Below are 13883 nucleotides of genomic sequence, written 5' to 3'. Positions count from 1 at the left end.
ACACTCCTGTGAAATTAAACTGTCCACTTAGGAAGCAACACTGATTGACAATCAATTTCACATGCTGTTGTGCAAATGGAATAGACAACAGGTGGAAATTATAGGCAATTAGCAAGACACCCCCAATAAAGGAGTGGTTCTGCAGGTGGTGACCACAGACCACTTCTCAGTTCCTATGCTTCCTGGCTGATGTTTTGGTCACTTTTGAATGCTGGCGGTGCTTTCACTCTAGTGGTAGCATGAGACGGAGTCTACAACCCACACAAGTGGCTCAGGTAGTGCAGCTCATCCAGGATGGCACATCAATGCGAGCTGTGGCAAGAAGGTTTGCTGTGTCTGTCAGCGTAGTGTCCAGAGCATGGAGGCGCTACCAGGAGACAGGCCAGTACATCAGGAGACGTGGAGGAGGCTGTAGGAGGGCAACAACCCAGCAGCAGGACCGCTACCTCCGCCTTTGTGCAAGGAGGAGCAGGAGGAGCACTGCCAGAGCCCTGCAAAATGACCTCCAGCAGGCCACAAATGTGGATGTGTCTGCTCAAACAGTCAGAAACAGACTCCATGAGGGTGGTATGAGGGCCCGACGTCCACAGGTGGGGGTTGTGCTTGCAGCCCAACACCGTTCAGGACGTTTGGCATTTGCCAGAGAACACCAAGAGTGGCAAATACGCCCTGTGCTCTTCACAGATGAAAGCAGGTTCACACTGAGCACATGTGACAGACGTGACAGAGTCTGGAGACGCCGTGGAGAACGTTCTGCTGCCTGCAACATCCTCCAGCATGACCTGTTTGGCGGTGGGTCAGTAATGGTGTGGGGTGGCATTTCTTTGGGGGGCCGCACAGCCCTCCATGTGCTCGCCAGAGGTAGCCTGACTGCCATTAGGTAATGAGATGAGATCCTCAGAGCGGTTGGCCCCGGGTTCCTCCTAATGCAAGACAATGCCAGACCTCATGTGGCTGGAGTGTGTCAGCAGTTCCTGCAAGAGGAAGGCATTGATGCTATGGACTGGCCCACCCGTTCCCCAGACCTGAATCCAATTGAGCACGTCTGGGACATCATGTCTCGCCCCATCCACCAACGCCACGTTGCACCACAGACTGTCCAGGACTTGGCGGATGCTTTAGTCCAGGTCTGGGAGGAGATCCCTTAGAAGACCATCCGCCACCTCATCAGGAGCGTGCCCAGGCGTTGTAGGGAGGTCATACAGGCACGTGGAGGCCACACACACTACTGAGCCTCATTTTGACTCGTTTTAAGGACATTACATCAAAGTTGGATCGGCCTGTAGTGTGGTGTTCCACTTTGATTTTGAGTGTGACTCCAAATCCACACCTCCATGGGTTTGATTTCCATTGATAGTTTTTGTGTGATTTTGTTGTCAGCACATTCAACTATGTAAAGAAAGGAGTATTTAATGAGATTATTTCATTCATTCAGATCTAGGATGTTATTTTAGTGTTCCCTTTATTTTTTTTTGAGCTAAACACTAACATCAGTATGCTAATGTACTCACAATAACAAAGAGAGCGTGTTAAGTGTTTATCAGGTGCAATGTTTACCATGTTCACCATCTTAGTTTAATGTTTGCCATTTAGCAGTAAGCATGAAGCAAATGAGGCTGGTGGAAATGTCATGAGTTTTCAAGGTATTTCAATAACCAAAAATGTCAACCTCATGGTAGTGTTAGATGAAATGTCAGGGGATGATTGGTCCCCTGGTGTCCATCAATGCCTGTACAATATTCACGGTAATCCATCAAACAGTTGAAATACTTCAGTCTGGACAAATTGGCGAAGTGACCGACAGATCACTGGCATGGCTTAAAAAGCTTCGTGTCATCTCAGCCAGTTTCCCTTAGGGGAGATACTTTCATTTGGAGGGTTCGGTGGTCTAATGAGACCAAAATTGAGCGTTTGACTATCATACGCCATGTTATACTGCACTCCTTCAGAAGGAAAACTTGGTGCTGTCAGCTAGAAACCTGTGATTTGGAAAATGTTTTTCAGCAAAACAATGAGCCTGAGCATTAAGCCAAAGCTACACAGTAAAAGCTTCAAAGCCCAGAATGCAGTCCAATAAAGTCAGATTCATACAGATTTAACATATTACTGCCTAAGGTGCTTCTACTACATACTTGCAAAGTAGTATTCTGTTATTTGTGATTCATTTAAATCACACTCTACACAATCTACTCTGTTTGGGGGTGGGGGTTTAACAAACCACAAAGTCACTGTATACCAGCTTCTTAACTTTAATAGAGTTTGGGACAAATTAAAAAAGAAAATACAATCCCACATTTTTAAAACAAAAAATATCAAAAACTGTCAGATAGAAAAGAGAACAAATCTCAAAAGTCTCAAAGCTTTTGCATTGTTGGTTTAATCATAAAAGACCTGATATACAACCTGCAACATAAAGCGATAAAAATATAGTGTCTGTTGTATTGTAGATTAAACTGTTAACTCATAGCTTGCATTCTGCTAGATTTATGTATGCAGTACAATAAGAGGAGGGCACAAACTCTCCACACATTTAAATAGTTGACAATTCATCACACAGCAGTACTCGGGCAAACTAAAACTTTCTTAATCACAATAGTTATTACTCGAAGTCAGTTAATTCATGAACATTCGTGCACGGTTGAAATAGTGAAGTATTTACATGTTTATTAAATATCAACATGGGCAGGTAAAAAAAATCAAAATGGAAACACACACACACACAACCACATTTCGTCTGATCTACTGTTACGGTGTTCTCCAGCTCGGTTCTTCTAGTGTTGAAACAAAGCTGGGCGTCCTCTGCCAGGATAATGAGCTGGGACACATTCTGAGCAGTTTGATGACGAGCTGCCATTATTGCAGGGCCACACAGTCACTAACAGAACGGAGCGCTTCCAAACAATGCATTTAAGTTGCCAAAACGTTACTCTCTGCTTCTTCTGCAATCAGCCTGAAGAGGTCTTCATAAACCGTTGGTGGTGTTAATAGGGTTTGCGTTGTGATACTGTGTAGCCCTTTAAGTCTGCTGGTGAAAATGAGTAACCCCTGCCTGCTTTCAATCACTTTTGTGCTGAACTAGTATCAGAAATTTGTTCAAAATTTAAATAGTGGTGTCAATATAAAATGTCGTTTGTAATTTGTTGGACTGATCAGTGCTTGCCATTTTTCAGAAGTCTAGCGCACTACAGGAACCATTGATAATCTAATCAACCACCCTCCCTGTCAAGCGTAGTCAGTGCCCTAATTTTCCAAATATAAATTAAAAGACATTTAAAAACAAATTTAAGAAAGGCATAATGTAATACTAAAATGGCTTACTTATATCCTTAAAATGGCTTTGCCAAAATACTTTCTCAAATGTACATTAGAATAGCTAAAAGGACTGGAAAGACGTATCAAAGACAGGACAGTTGAAGGGAATACTTTACTAATGAAGTGTAAACTGGGACTTGTAGTGGGGCTGATGTCTGTACTGTTTGAAGTAGCAAACTCTGACATCGCCCATTCAAAGGTCTTTTACACACCTTTGAAATGAATCAAAAGTCATAAGCCAGGAAGAATGTAAAAAAGCAACGAGTTGTTTATTGTAGGTCTATGGAGTTTAGGTTACAGGTTTGATTGGAAAAAAGACAAAAGCTTGCTGTAATCTGTTGCTTTAGTTTAACTGTTTGACTATATTGACATGTACAGTACAATATAATCACCTACCATGCTCTTCGCTAATAAGCAAAGGTTCCTTTCAATCATAACTGTAACAAACTACGCAAAAGAAAAAATATTTACAATTTGTAATAAAAAAAAAGCAAAACAAAAATCACAAGCACAGATAAAATGCACAACCCTGAAAAAAAATCTTTCCTAACATTTGCCAGGTTGGCAACATGTTTCTGGTTCCTGATATTACAAACATGAGATTTTTTTTTAAAAAGCACGTTATTTAAAAGTGGTGGGGGAAAAAAATAAAATTAAAAAAAATAAAATTTTAGATAATGAAATATACAACAGAAGAAATAAAACAGATGATTGAATGAGAATGAACCCACATCGCACGTGTATATAGATATATAAAGCTTCAATTACACTCAGGGTGCCTGGTCTCCTCTGATGTGGAATGTTGTTGCTCCATATCGCTTTTGTCTTCAGTTGGTGGGTTTTAGATTAAAAAGTGGGTTCTAGGAAAAGAAAAAAAATCAAAAAGCGGGGTGGAGGATGTTCCGTGGCTAGCGGTGGGTCTCATGTCGGCCACCAGTCCGTTAGAACAAGTGTCTTAGTAATATCCAGGCTGATACTGCTGGCTCCATGGCTTCTGGTTCCAGAACTGCACAGGACACATGAGGTGAGCAATCAGTACCCTATCACAATCTACTAAATATATAGATTGGTGCTTTTGTTTGGTCAAAGTTAGGTTATTGTTTCATAAAGCAATTCCAGGGAGAGGCTTTAAAATTGTTCCTTGTTGGCGCATTCAAGGATGCTCAAACATCTGTTAAGAGCAGATATTATAGAAAGTGGCTGCATACCAGTTTATTCAACTTTAATAGAATTGAGAAAAACACTAAAAACTAAGAAAGACAACAAATCTCAAAAAGTCAAAGGCCTCTGTTCTGTATCTTAAAAGCACTTCATTCACAAAACCATATAAACCTGACTCATGTGAAAAGAATAGTATCAGAGGTAAAAGGAAATTCTAAAACTAGTTTGTTATAGAAGTTGTTTTTACAGTCCATGTACCAGTATGGTATATTACAGGCACTTTAAACATTGTTTTGATGGGATTGTCACACCTGCTGGGGCACAGTGAAACAGCCTTTCATCAGAATATTACATTTATTTTTAATGGAAATCAATCATTTATTCTTCAGTAAACCACAGGGCTAATTCACTTTGTACTTCAACTCTATTTACACTAATGCTAGTGGGAAATACAGCCAGTGGGACTGTATAGTTTTATTCATATACGTACACAAAATTGAATCTGAATTGTTTTAACATTGACTGTGTGAAGCCAAGTGTAATATGCAAAACAGAACCTGCAGAAATACTGACCCCTTGCTGCCAGCTCTGGTTGAAGGCTTGAGCCTTGTCCATGCCGTTCCTGTTGCCTCCAAAGTTGCCACCGTTCCTGTTGCCACCAAAGTTGCCATTCTTGTTGCCACCAAAGTTGCCACGGTGACCACCTCTTGGCTGAAACTGTAGGAGGGAATGAAATGTTACCATTATGTTTGTTAAAGGGTTCAGCTATTTTTGAGCCATTACAAACATTTAACAAAAGTTAAAAACGTTTAAGGACGTAGGAAGTGTTTTCAGTGACAGACATTTTGTCTAAAGGCCTTGAAATTGGATAGTAGGATGTACCAGTGCCATTATCAAAACCCACCTGGCTAGGATGTCCCCGGTTTCCGCCACGGTTCATGCTGGCTCCACCTCCTCTGTTCATGTTCCCTCTGTGCATTGGGCCACCTCTGTTCATGGCTCCCCCTCTGGGTCCCATGTTACCCCTCATTGGTCCACCCCTGGGGGATCCGCCAAGGCTGGGAAGGGGGCCGCCGCGGTTGAAGTTTCCACGGTTGGGGAACCCTCCTCTGAAGGCTGGCGGAGGCAGGAAGCCACGAGGGGGTGGACGGTTGAAGCTACCACGAGGACCAGGAGCTGCACATGGATCAAAAACAGTTAGAAATGAACACATTTTCAACTGCTTCAAAAGATGTGAACTACACAATCAGAAGTACAGAAAAGTTTAAGAAAATTACATCCCCAAATGTCAATCCTACCTCCTCTGAAGTTGCCTCTGTTCTGGAAGCCTCCGCGGCCACCGCCTCTCTGCCCAGGTCCACCGCCGCGGCTGAACTGGTTCTTGCCTCCCCGGCCACCACCACGCAGGCCACCGCCTCTTTTTGGTGTTGTGCTTCCCTGGTTGGGTTTCTTCTCAGCTGGCAGAGCGGTCTTGCTTTCCTCTTTGTACTGTTCCAGTAGCTTGGCAGCCTCCTCCTTCTGAAGCTCAGCATAGATGACCTCATTGAAGCTCTCTCCCTCTTCAGGCAGAGAATAGAAGCCTGTGATGGATTGTGACAACATGATGGTTAGGGATGCCAAAAGAGGCCAGTCTGAATCTGAGAGACACTCAGATTTAAACTATAGAAGTGTACTTAATAGCAGAAGCATCGTTATTACTTTTCATTTTGAAGACAGCGTGCTCAGGCACTTCTTTGCCATCACTCTCAACCTTCTGCTGGACTCTCTGCTTGTAGTCGTCATCAGAGGGGCAGACCACCACAGCCTTGCGCTGGAAGCCTGCAAACAAGCACATCTTCCTCTTCTGGCCCGGTGCAGACAGGTTGGTCTGGGGAAGAGGAGAAAGGGTCTCAATTATACACCGATTTATAGTGTCCCATTTGTAGGGCTGACCCCGAATAGTTGAAGATTCACTGCGAAATGATGATCATGCCGTTTTGGTGATATGGGGGTGCTCAACAATTGATTTTACACAGAACTACCAGTTTTCTCCCAATAAGTTAATATACTGCCTATTACAATATACATTTCAATATATAATGCTGTAAATAAAAAAGCTTAATAAGTGTTTTTAAAGTGCCTGAATAAATCCAGTATTGTAACCCTAACCCTCAAGATAGGGGGCATCAGTGCGCATGTGTAGGCGTAGAGTATGTGTGTAGTAGCAGAAGAGGAACTTGCTAGGCAAGACTTGACAATTTGGAATAGACTATGTAAACGCTTAATCGGGGACAGACCTGATTTTTTTTTAGTTGTATCGATATAACATTGGCAAACGCTGTGATCAAATTCAATGACAGCCACTTACATGATCCAAGATGTAGTTTCTCTTCTTGCGGGCAGCAATCTCAATAAACTTTCCCAAGAAAAGTGGTGCTCTCTGGGAAATTGCAGTTAGTTTTGTAATGTCCTTGGACTGACGTTTCAGGCTGTTGATCTGTATTAAGTGATGGGATAAAATAGATGACATTAATAATAAACGCATACAATAGAGGTACAGAGACTGTCCAGATTTTAAAGGGCTACCATAAACAGCTACCAGGAAACCACACAGCTGTATCAGTACTGACCATCATCTTGTCCACAATGGTGTCGCTGCCCAGGATGTAGTATTTCCCAGGGTTCTCCTGGACATGGTTCTTCACCCATGTAGTCTTCCCTGAACCTGGCAGGCCTACCATTACTATGATCTATACAACATAAAAAGGCAAAAGAATGAATTAAGATCAGCCCCCCAAAAATTGACGTCAAATCCTGAAACACTCGGAATATTATAGTTATGATAATCAAAATAAAATATATACACATTACTATGCTTACCTCGCAGTCAGCCTTCGTCTGTGGCCCCTTGAGACCACGGACTCGTTCACTCACAGGGATCTGCTGTAGGAAGGTGTAGCCCTGGGGCTGAGGGAAGTACGGAGTCTCCATCTGGCCAAAGTTGAACTCCACAGCACAATTGTGGCAGATTATGTGTGGAAAAAGGGCCTGGCCCTTCAGAGTGTCCTTGCTGACCTGGAAAGCGACAGCCGGCTCCCCACCATTCTTTGAGAAGGACAACACCACCTCCTCACCCTCAAAGTCCTAAGCAACGAAAGCAAGTGATGGGGAAAAAAGTTATGAAACGACAATATATGCATGACTCATCCTGAAATTACACAAGGTTCCTCCTTCTGAAATACATTAAATGGGGAACAATATGCAGCTTTGCCATTTTAATAATTCTTTTGTTATTGTGGCTCTGTTTTCATCTACTTTAATGAACTGATCAATCCAAGTAGCATTTATGTCTTACAATAAGGCAGCAGATGACATCATTCTCCTCATAGGTTTCCCCAAAGTCCTCTGTCACACAGTTGGCAGTCTTCTTGCCTTTCCCAGAATATGCGTAAGAATGTTCCTCCTCACCTGGACATTAATAGGAGAATACAAAACATTTAGTGGACTTCTGATATTTTTAAATTAACACACCATGTCTCACTCACTGGGACTCTGTAATGGTGTGTGCATCATCATCATCATCATCTCTATATGTTGGCAATAGGCCAGCCACCATTACCATGATGCAGCCAGAACTGGAGCCATTTTACATTAACATGCCGTAATACTTATGAACCACTAGAGGGACCCATTAGCCTCTTTTTATAGAGGCTCACAGCAGCCTCAGTTTTAAGTGTCATCTTGTTTGACAGTACTTAATGCAAAAACAACCAACCAGAACAGTTTGTTTTGTCAAAGATCCCATCCAAAATACTGCAGTACTCTGAACCACACAGTATTCTGCATGACTGAATCATAGCAAATGGCTGCATTGGCTTAGTCACCATTTTGTGTAACGGAGAGGTAATAAAATCCCATAGCATTTACATGATTATAGACAAAAGCTCAAAACAGAGAGTTTCTTTTAACTGTTTTCTGTACACCATGTGTGTTATGTGACCAAGTACAAACTATTCTGGCAACAAGTGGAACAAATGGTGCCATGGGTAAATGGAAAGTTACTGCTGGACAAAACAATATAATAAGCATTAGACTGTAGATCTAAAGCATATATAAAAAGACACTGACCAAGGAGCAGGGTGCCAGTAGCCAGGGACCAGCCGACCTGCACGTCATGAATCTCCATGTTCTTGCTGGAAATGTGCTTAACAGGAATTTTCTCTGTAATCTGTTGACACGAAGCAAGACACATGAACAAAATGTATTTGGATTCATTTCCACTAGTCCAATGGGTCTTACTTTTACCATTTAACAACTAGTTTGAAAACGCCATTTAAAATTCAACATAAAGCTAGAAACATTCAGGGATGCAATAAGAAAAAGAATGGTGTGGTACGACTGGGAAAAGGGAATTCTGTGCACGATACGTCAGCACTGTTACTGTACCTTCATCTCAAAGCAGGCTTTGCCTTTGTTCACACCGTAGGTGGCCTTGCCTCCGGACCACAGGTAAGCAAAACTCTCCATTGTGAGTGATGAGGCACTGTAACGGTCCCGTGACACCTTGAAGTGCAGATCGCAGTTGTCTACAACACAGAAATGAAAATTTTATATCAATCTGTATCCATGTGAATATGTCTCTGCTGAAATGTGGTTAATGTTCTAGATAATGTCTTCTTTGTAATTATAATTCTGGATCTTAAAATATAGTTAAGGACATAACAAGTTGACTTTAAAAATTCCTTTCACATCAAAAAACAAAACACCAACACTTACAGGCATCCAGGCAGACTTTTGTATCATCAAACTCCTCATCTTCTTCCTCCAGAGGTGGCACAGGAGACTTAAATGAGGCCCTGGAAAGAGATAGTAACCAGACAATTAGAGGATTCACACGTCAATGCAACTGCATGGAATATATAGATGACTTGGGTACCACTTGCTGAAAAATATTTGGGAAAGAAGTGGATAGACGGACTAGGGGTAAAACAATACAAAAGAGACAGTAAATTGGGCCAAGCGAGCCTCCAAACTTTTTGGATAGTCAACTATAGTGTGGGCCTTGGCAAACACTTACCTTGCAGTATCCAGCGAAATCTAAAATGTGAGAGATACACAGAAAGAAAGCACCTCTGCTAGCCTTAACATGCAAGGCTATCCATTGGCGAAAGTGACCAAATCAAGCGCCCTCTCCCCTTTGGGATCAGTGTGTTTATGATCTCGGGGATTGCTGTGGGGTCAGTCATAGCGATGACGGGTACAGCTATATTTATCTTGTGTGGACTGCTAAATGAAAAGGTCATGACTAACTCACACTGGTCTGTGTAACTTTGTAGTACAGGTTGTCACCATGCTTAGCTACTTGAAATGAGCGATCGCAGTGTACTGTGAGCTACAGCAACTTACCAACTCTGTAGCTTGAGATTAGGTACCTAAATCTCTTACAGGAAATTAAAGAAACTAGTTAAATTGTTGTAAAGCAGGTAAACATTTCAGTGATGCTTAAGCACTGTTCCACCTGAAGCAATGATCCAAGTCCAGTGGAGTAGAGAAATTATTTAAAAGGAAGAAACAGATACATACTGTCTGTCAGTAGGAGCATATGGTGAATGCAGTCAGCTAGTGGGTCACACAATGGTGTCTATAGGCCTGTGGCTGCCCAGGGGCCTCTGGTTTCACATAGGATAGAGAAAAGCTCTACAAAATTGTTGGGGATAATATTATGGCAATAGAAAACGAAGGAAATATTGGACTTACAATTGGAAATGAACGAATGCTTGTAGAATAAAAATAAAAGAAAGGCTGTCCGATAGGGTGGTGGTTGGGGGGGTTAAAAAACAAAAAACAACCCCCAGCAACCTGTAGAGCAGCAATACTATCGCATTCTAATAATTCTTGCGCCACCCCCCGCTGCCCATCCAACCCCCAAATGGCTGAAGGATGAATCAAACATTGATTCCATTTTCTGCCACTTGATCCTTACATTGTGTCAACAGCGCAATGAAAACAAAACACTGACCAAGAAGTAGGTACATGTATGCCCACACATACACTCAAACACACCATGCATGATGTCACCTGTGCAGGAGTAGAAAAGAGCCTCGCAAACACACATCCACACTATGATAACATACACACAAGACATGATACATGGGACAGAAATAGCATTTTTTGACGTCATACAACCAAAACGGGGTTTTAAAAAAAAAAAGGAAAAAAAAGAGAGACTATTGCGAGGCAAAACGATGGACGGTCAATAGCGAGCTCCTCTGTGGACGTTCCAAACACTTTGGGAATTTTGCTACATCCTTGTGTGCTACCCTGCAGCAGTGAACCCCTCCCTCCCAAACCTACCTCGGCTATTCCTCCCCACCCTCCCTCCTTTCAAAAGTGCACATCTGTTATGATCCTCTGTGTTTGTTCTCTTTGAGCAGCCTTGATTCACCTTGAGGACACAATGGGCTTTCCAAAACAATAAGTGGCATGAGGAACAGATGTGAAAATTCATAGAGACTTGATAGTTGCACTTCTGCTACAGAATGCAGTCCATTAAAGACACAAATGTGAGTGGGCACTGTAGAAGGTAAATGGTAAGGCTCTTAAAGTAGTCAGGGATGACCCTCAAAACATGTGTGAAAGTAAGGTCAATAAATAGTATAATACTTGAAAATGAGGGTTTTTTCTTGCTAGTTAAATGTGCATTGGCACTTAAAGCCAATACAGTTCAACAAAGCTATGGATGGCGCTTCAGGGATGCTGAAGGCCATTTTTGCTCTGTCCCATCCTTACCAGCTGTATTTGTTCTCTTCAATAAATTCAAAGTAGCCCCTTCCATGTTCCTCCCGGCGTCTCTTAACACCCTTCTTATTCTTCTGATCAGCATTCGTGTCTTTGTCCGCATCCCCTTTGAAAATAGAACAAAGATAGAATGAGGTGCTCCTTTTTATGTGAGAGAGAGGTCGGACTGGCAGTGGGGTTCTGGCCCACAAAGCCCGTTCATTAGTTACATTGTGTCCACCATAATCATCAATATCAAAAAAGGTAACGCCTCATGATTACACTTAAACACCACAATCATACTGCATAAATTGTAACAGCCCTAATGACCAGATAGTAATTACAATGTAAGCTGGTCCAAATGAACATTGTGAACAGTGTTCGCTGGGGATGGAAAAAACAAGTCTCTGCAAAATAACTGGACATTAACCCTGCAATTAAGGGTTTAGCTTATCCTTGTTTCAATAAGATTTGGATATAAATATGTTTCAATAAGGACAACTGTGGTCTGGGACAAATGCATCATGCAAGGAAAAAGGGATGCCTACATAGTTCTTGACTATTGACCCCTCCCCCTATCTTACCCTAAATAACCTATTCATTGTAAACCAACACTTACTATAACAATAATGAGACTTTCTAATCAAACCACGTACAAACTAACCACGTGCTAGACAAGCAGTTCAGGGCCTGCCCCATCTCCCGCACAGCTTTGGGTCTGCTAGTTCAGGTGTTCCCGACCCATGAAGTCAAATCCATTTGTCATACACAGTCACCCCATGTGCTGAAGTTTAGTCTACTCATTCCCAGGGATTTAAAATTGAGTTTATTTTGTACTTCTTTTGATGCTGCCCAATTGTTCCTTTGAGCATAAGGCAATTAACAGATGCGGGAGCAAGGCACCATACAATCAATACAGTCAGTCAATATGGTGAAAACATCTTAAAACAAGTTGATCTCAGTAATGCTATTTTTTTAAAAATGATTATAAAGTGATTGTCTTGGCACTCCTCCACCCTACCATCTTATCCGTAGCGAAACGTCAACATGGGAACCACTGAACTAGCTAACCGGCTGATCAGCTAGTTAGCACTGCACCACAGACAAAGAAAATGACGTTAGCTGGCAAGCTAACACGCTAGCCAAGCGAAACGAAATGCCGGAGTAAACTAAATTAATAGCTTAATTCTCAGTTCATCTGCTGGTTAATTGTTTCTATCGACATTCAATTTTGAAGAAAAATATTTAAATTAAAGTTTGCGGACTGGGCTATCAACACTTAACGTTATACCAAGGCGGTGACCGATGCTAACGTTAAATTAGCATGCCGGCTAACGGTTTCAGTTTGTGGCTAACGCTTGCTAGTCTAGTGAGGTCACGCTATTTAGCTCAACATGGACGCTCTGTTGTATGGTTACGCATTCAAATTTGTCATTCCCAGCCGGCTCCCTCGCTTGGGCTCCCTCCCGCGGTAGCATTATCGCTAACGTTATAATAAAAACCGACACCCAGCCACAGTCCATCCAGCCAGTCACATTTTCATAACCAACCCGGTCGACTCACCCTCAGCAGCCTGGTCCCCGGGCTCACCATCCTCTGCGTCTATTTTCTCCATGTCGTCCACATCTCCCTTAAGCATTGGATCCATTTCGTCTTCCTCGTCCCCGTCCTCTTCCCCCTCACCCATCTCTTCGTCCTCGGCGACGCCACCACCGTCGCCTCCATTTTCCGGCTCTTCTTCCTCACCCTCCACCTCGTTGGCTTCCATGCTTTCTTCTATCGGGCCCTCGCCCTCTTCTTCCTCTCCCATACCCTCCTGTTCGGCGGCCTGGCCGAAACCCTCATCCGCCGCCGCTTCTTGGTCCAGCGACGAGCCTTCGGCAAGGGCCTCCTCGTCCACCGCGGCCTGCAGGCGGTCCATCAGCTCGGCCTTCAGCCCCTTGTCCGAAAGATTACGCTTTTTCAGCTCGTCCTTCAGCTCGTTAACTTTAAGCTTTTTAACGTTAATTGCGCTCATTGTGAATATTTGACGGCAAACTGGATTAAATAAAACTCACAAATACGACAGTAAATAAATAACTAGACGCCCTTTGTTAACGGATGTAGCTCAAAACTGCGCCAAATGGCACCCGTGCTGTCGACCAATCTTACACCGGCAGAAGAGCTGTGCTGATCCTGCTGTGTGGGGGAGGATGACGTCCCCTACCGTAATTACCCAGAGAGCGCCGCAGCTTGGTTATATAGCCCGCAGACCATCTGTTACTACCGTAATAACAAACCAATTCTATAGAAAGCGTTGATGTGGAAAATTGTGGAGGAAAACAATTCAACACTTAAACACCACCCAGGATAGCAGGCTACTCATCTAATTGTTATCTGCAGAATTCTTATATGCTTGGAAAGAAGTAAACATATTGCAAAATACATTTTAGAAGGGACCTTTTAACAGGGCTGCCAACCTTTCAGTTTAGTTTGGAGTAAGATTCAGCTGAGGTCGATGCATTTTATGAGGCCTACTGTGACATTACCCACCGCAGGTTTCGGGGTCATCACCCCTCACAGGTAATCACAGGAGCTTTATTTAAAAAAAGTTCAGCACTCAAACTCACAATTTAAAAACACGCATGAAAAGCCAAGTCAACAACCATGATCAA

General features: G+C 42.8%; 1 protein-coding gene across 1 annotated transcript; it reads right to left on the bottom strand.

Annotated features, from left to right (window-relative positions):
• Positions 1–3557: 3557 nt before the first annotated feature.
• Positions 3558–13423, bottom strand: LOC123961745 (heterogeneous nuclear ribonucleoprotein U-like). The gene is made up of 14 exons (XM_046037385.1): positions 12793–13423; positions 11242–11356; positions 9229–9308; positions 8899–9038; positions 8581–8680; positions 7808–7920; positions 7333–7596; positions 7083–7202; positions 6821–6949; positions 6172–6340; positions 5772–6053; positions 5378–5649; positions 5047–5190; positions 3558–4318 (listed from the first exon to the last, which is right to left on the bottom strand). The coding sequence occupies exons 1-14, from the start codon at positions 13244–13246 to the stop codon at positions 4268–4270; spliced, it is 2433 nt and encodes an 810-aa protein (XP_045893341.1). The 5' UTR covers positions 13247–13423; the 3' UTR covers positions 3558–4267.
• Positions 13424–13883: the final 460 nt, after the last annotated feature.

This window comes from Micropterus dolomieu, linkage group LG22 (genome assembly GCF_021292245.1).
Source record: "Micropterus dolomieu isolate WLL.071019.BEF.003 ecotype Adirondacks linkage group LG22, ASM2129224v1, whole genome shotgun sequence".
In the NCBI taxonomy this organism is placed as follows: domain Eukaryota; kingdom Metazoa; phylum Chordata; class Actinopteri; order Centrarchiformes; family Centrarchidae; genus Micropterus; species Micropterus dolomieu.
Note: the sequence above shows the minus strand (reverse complement) of the source record. Positions and strands in the feature narration are given on the sequence as shown.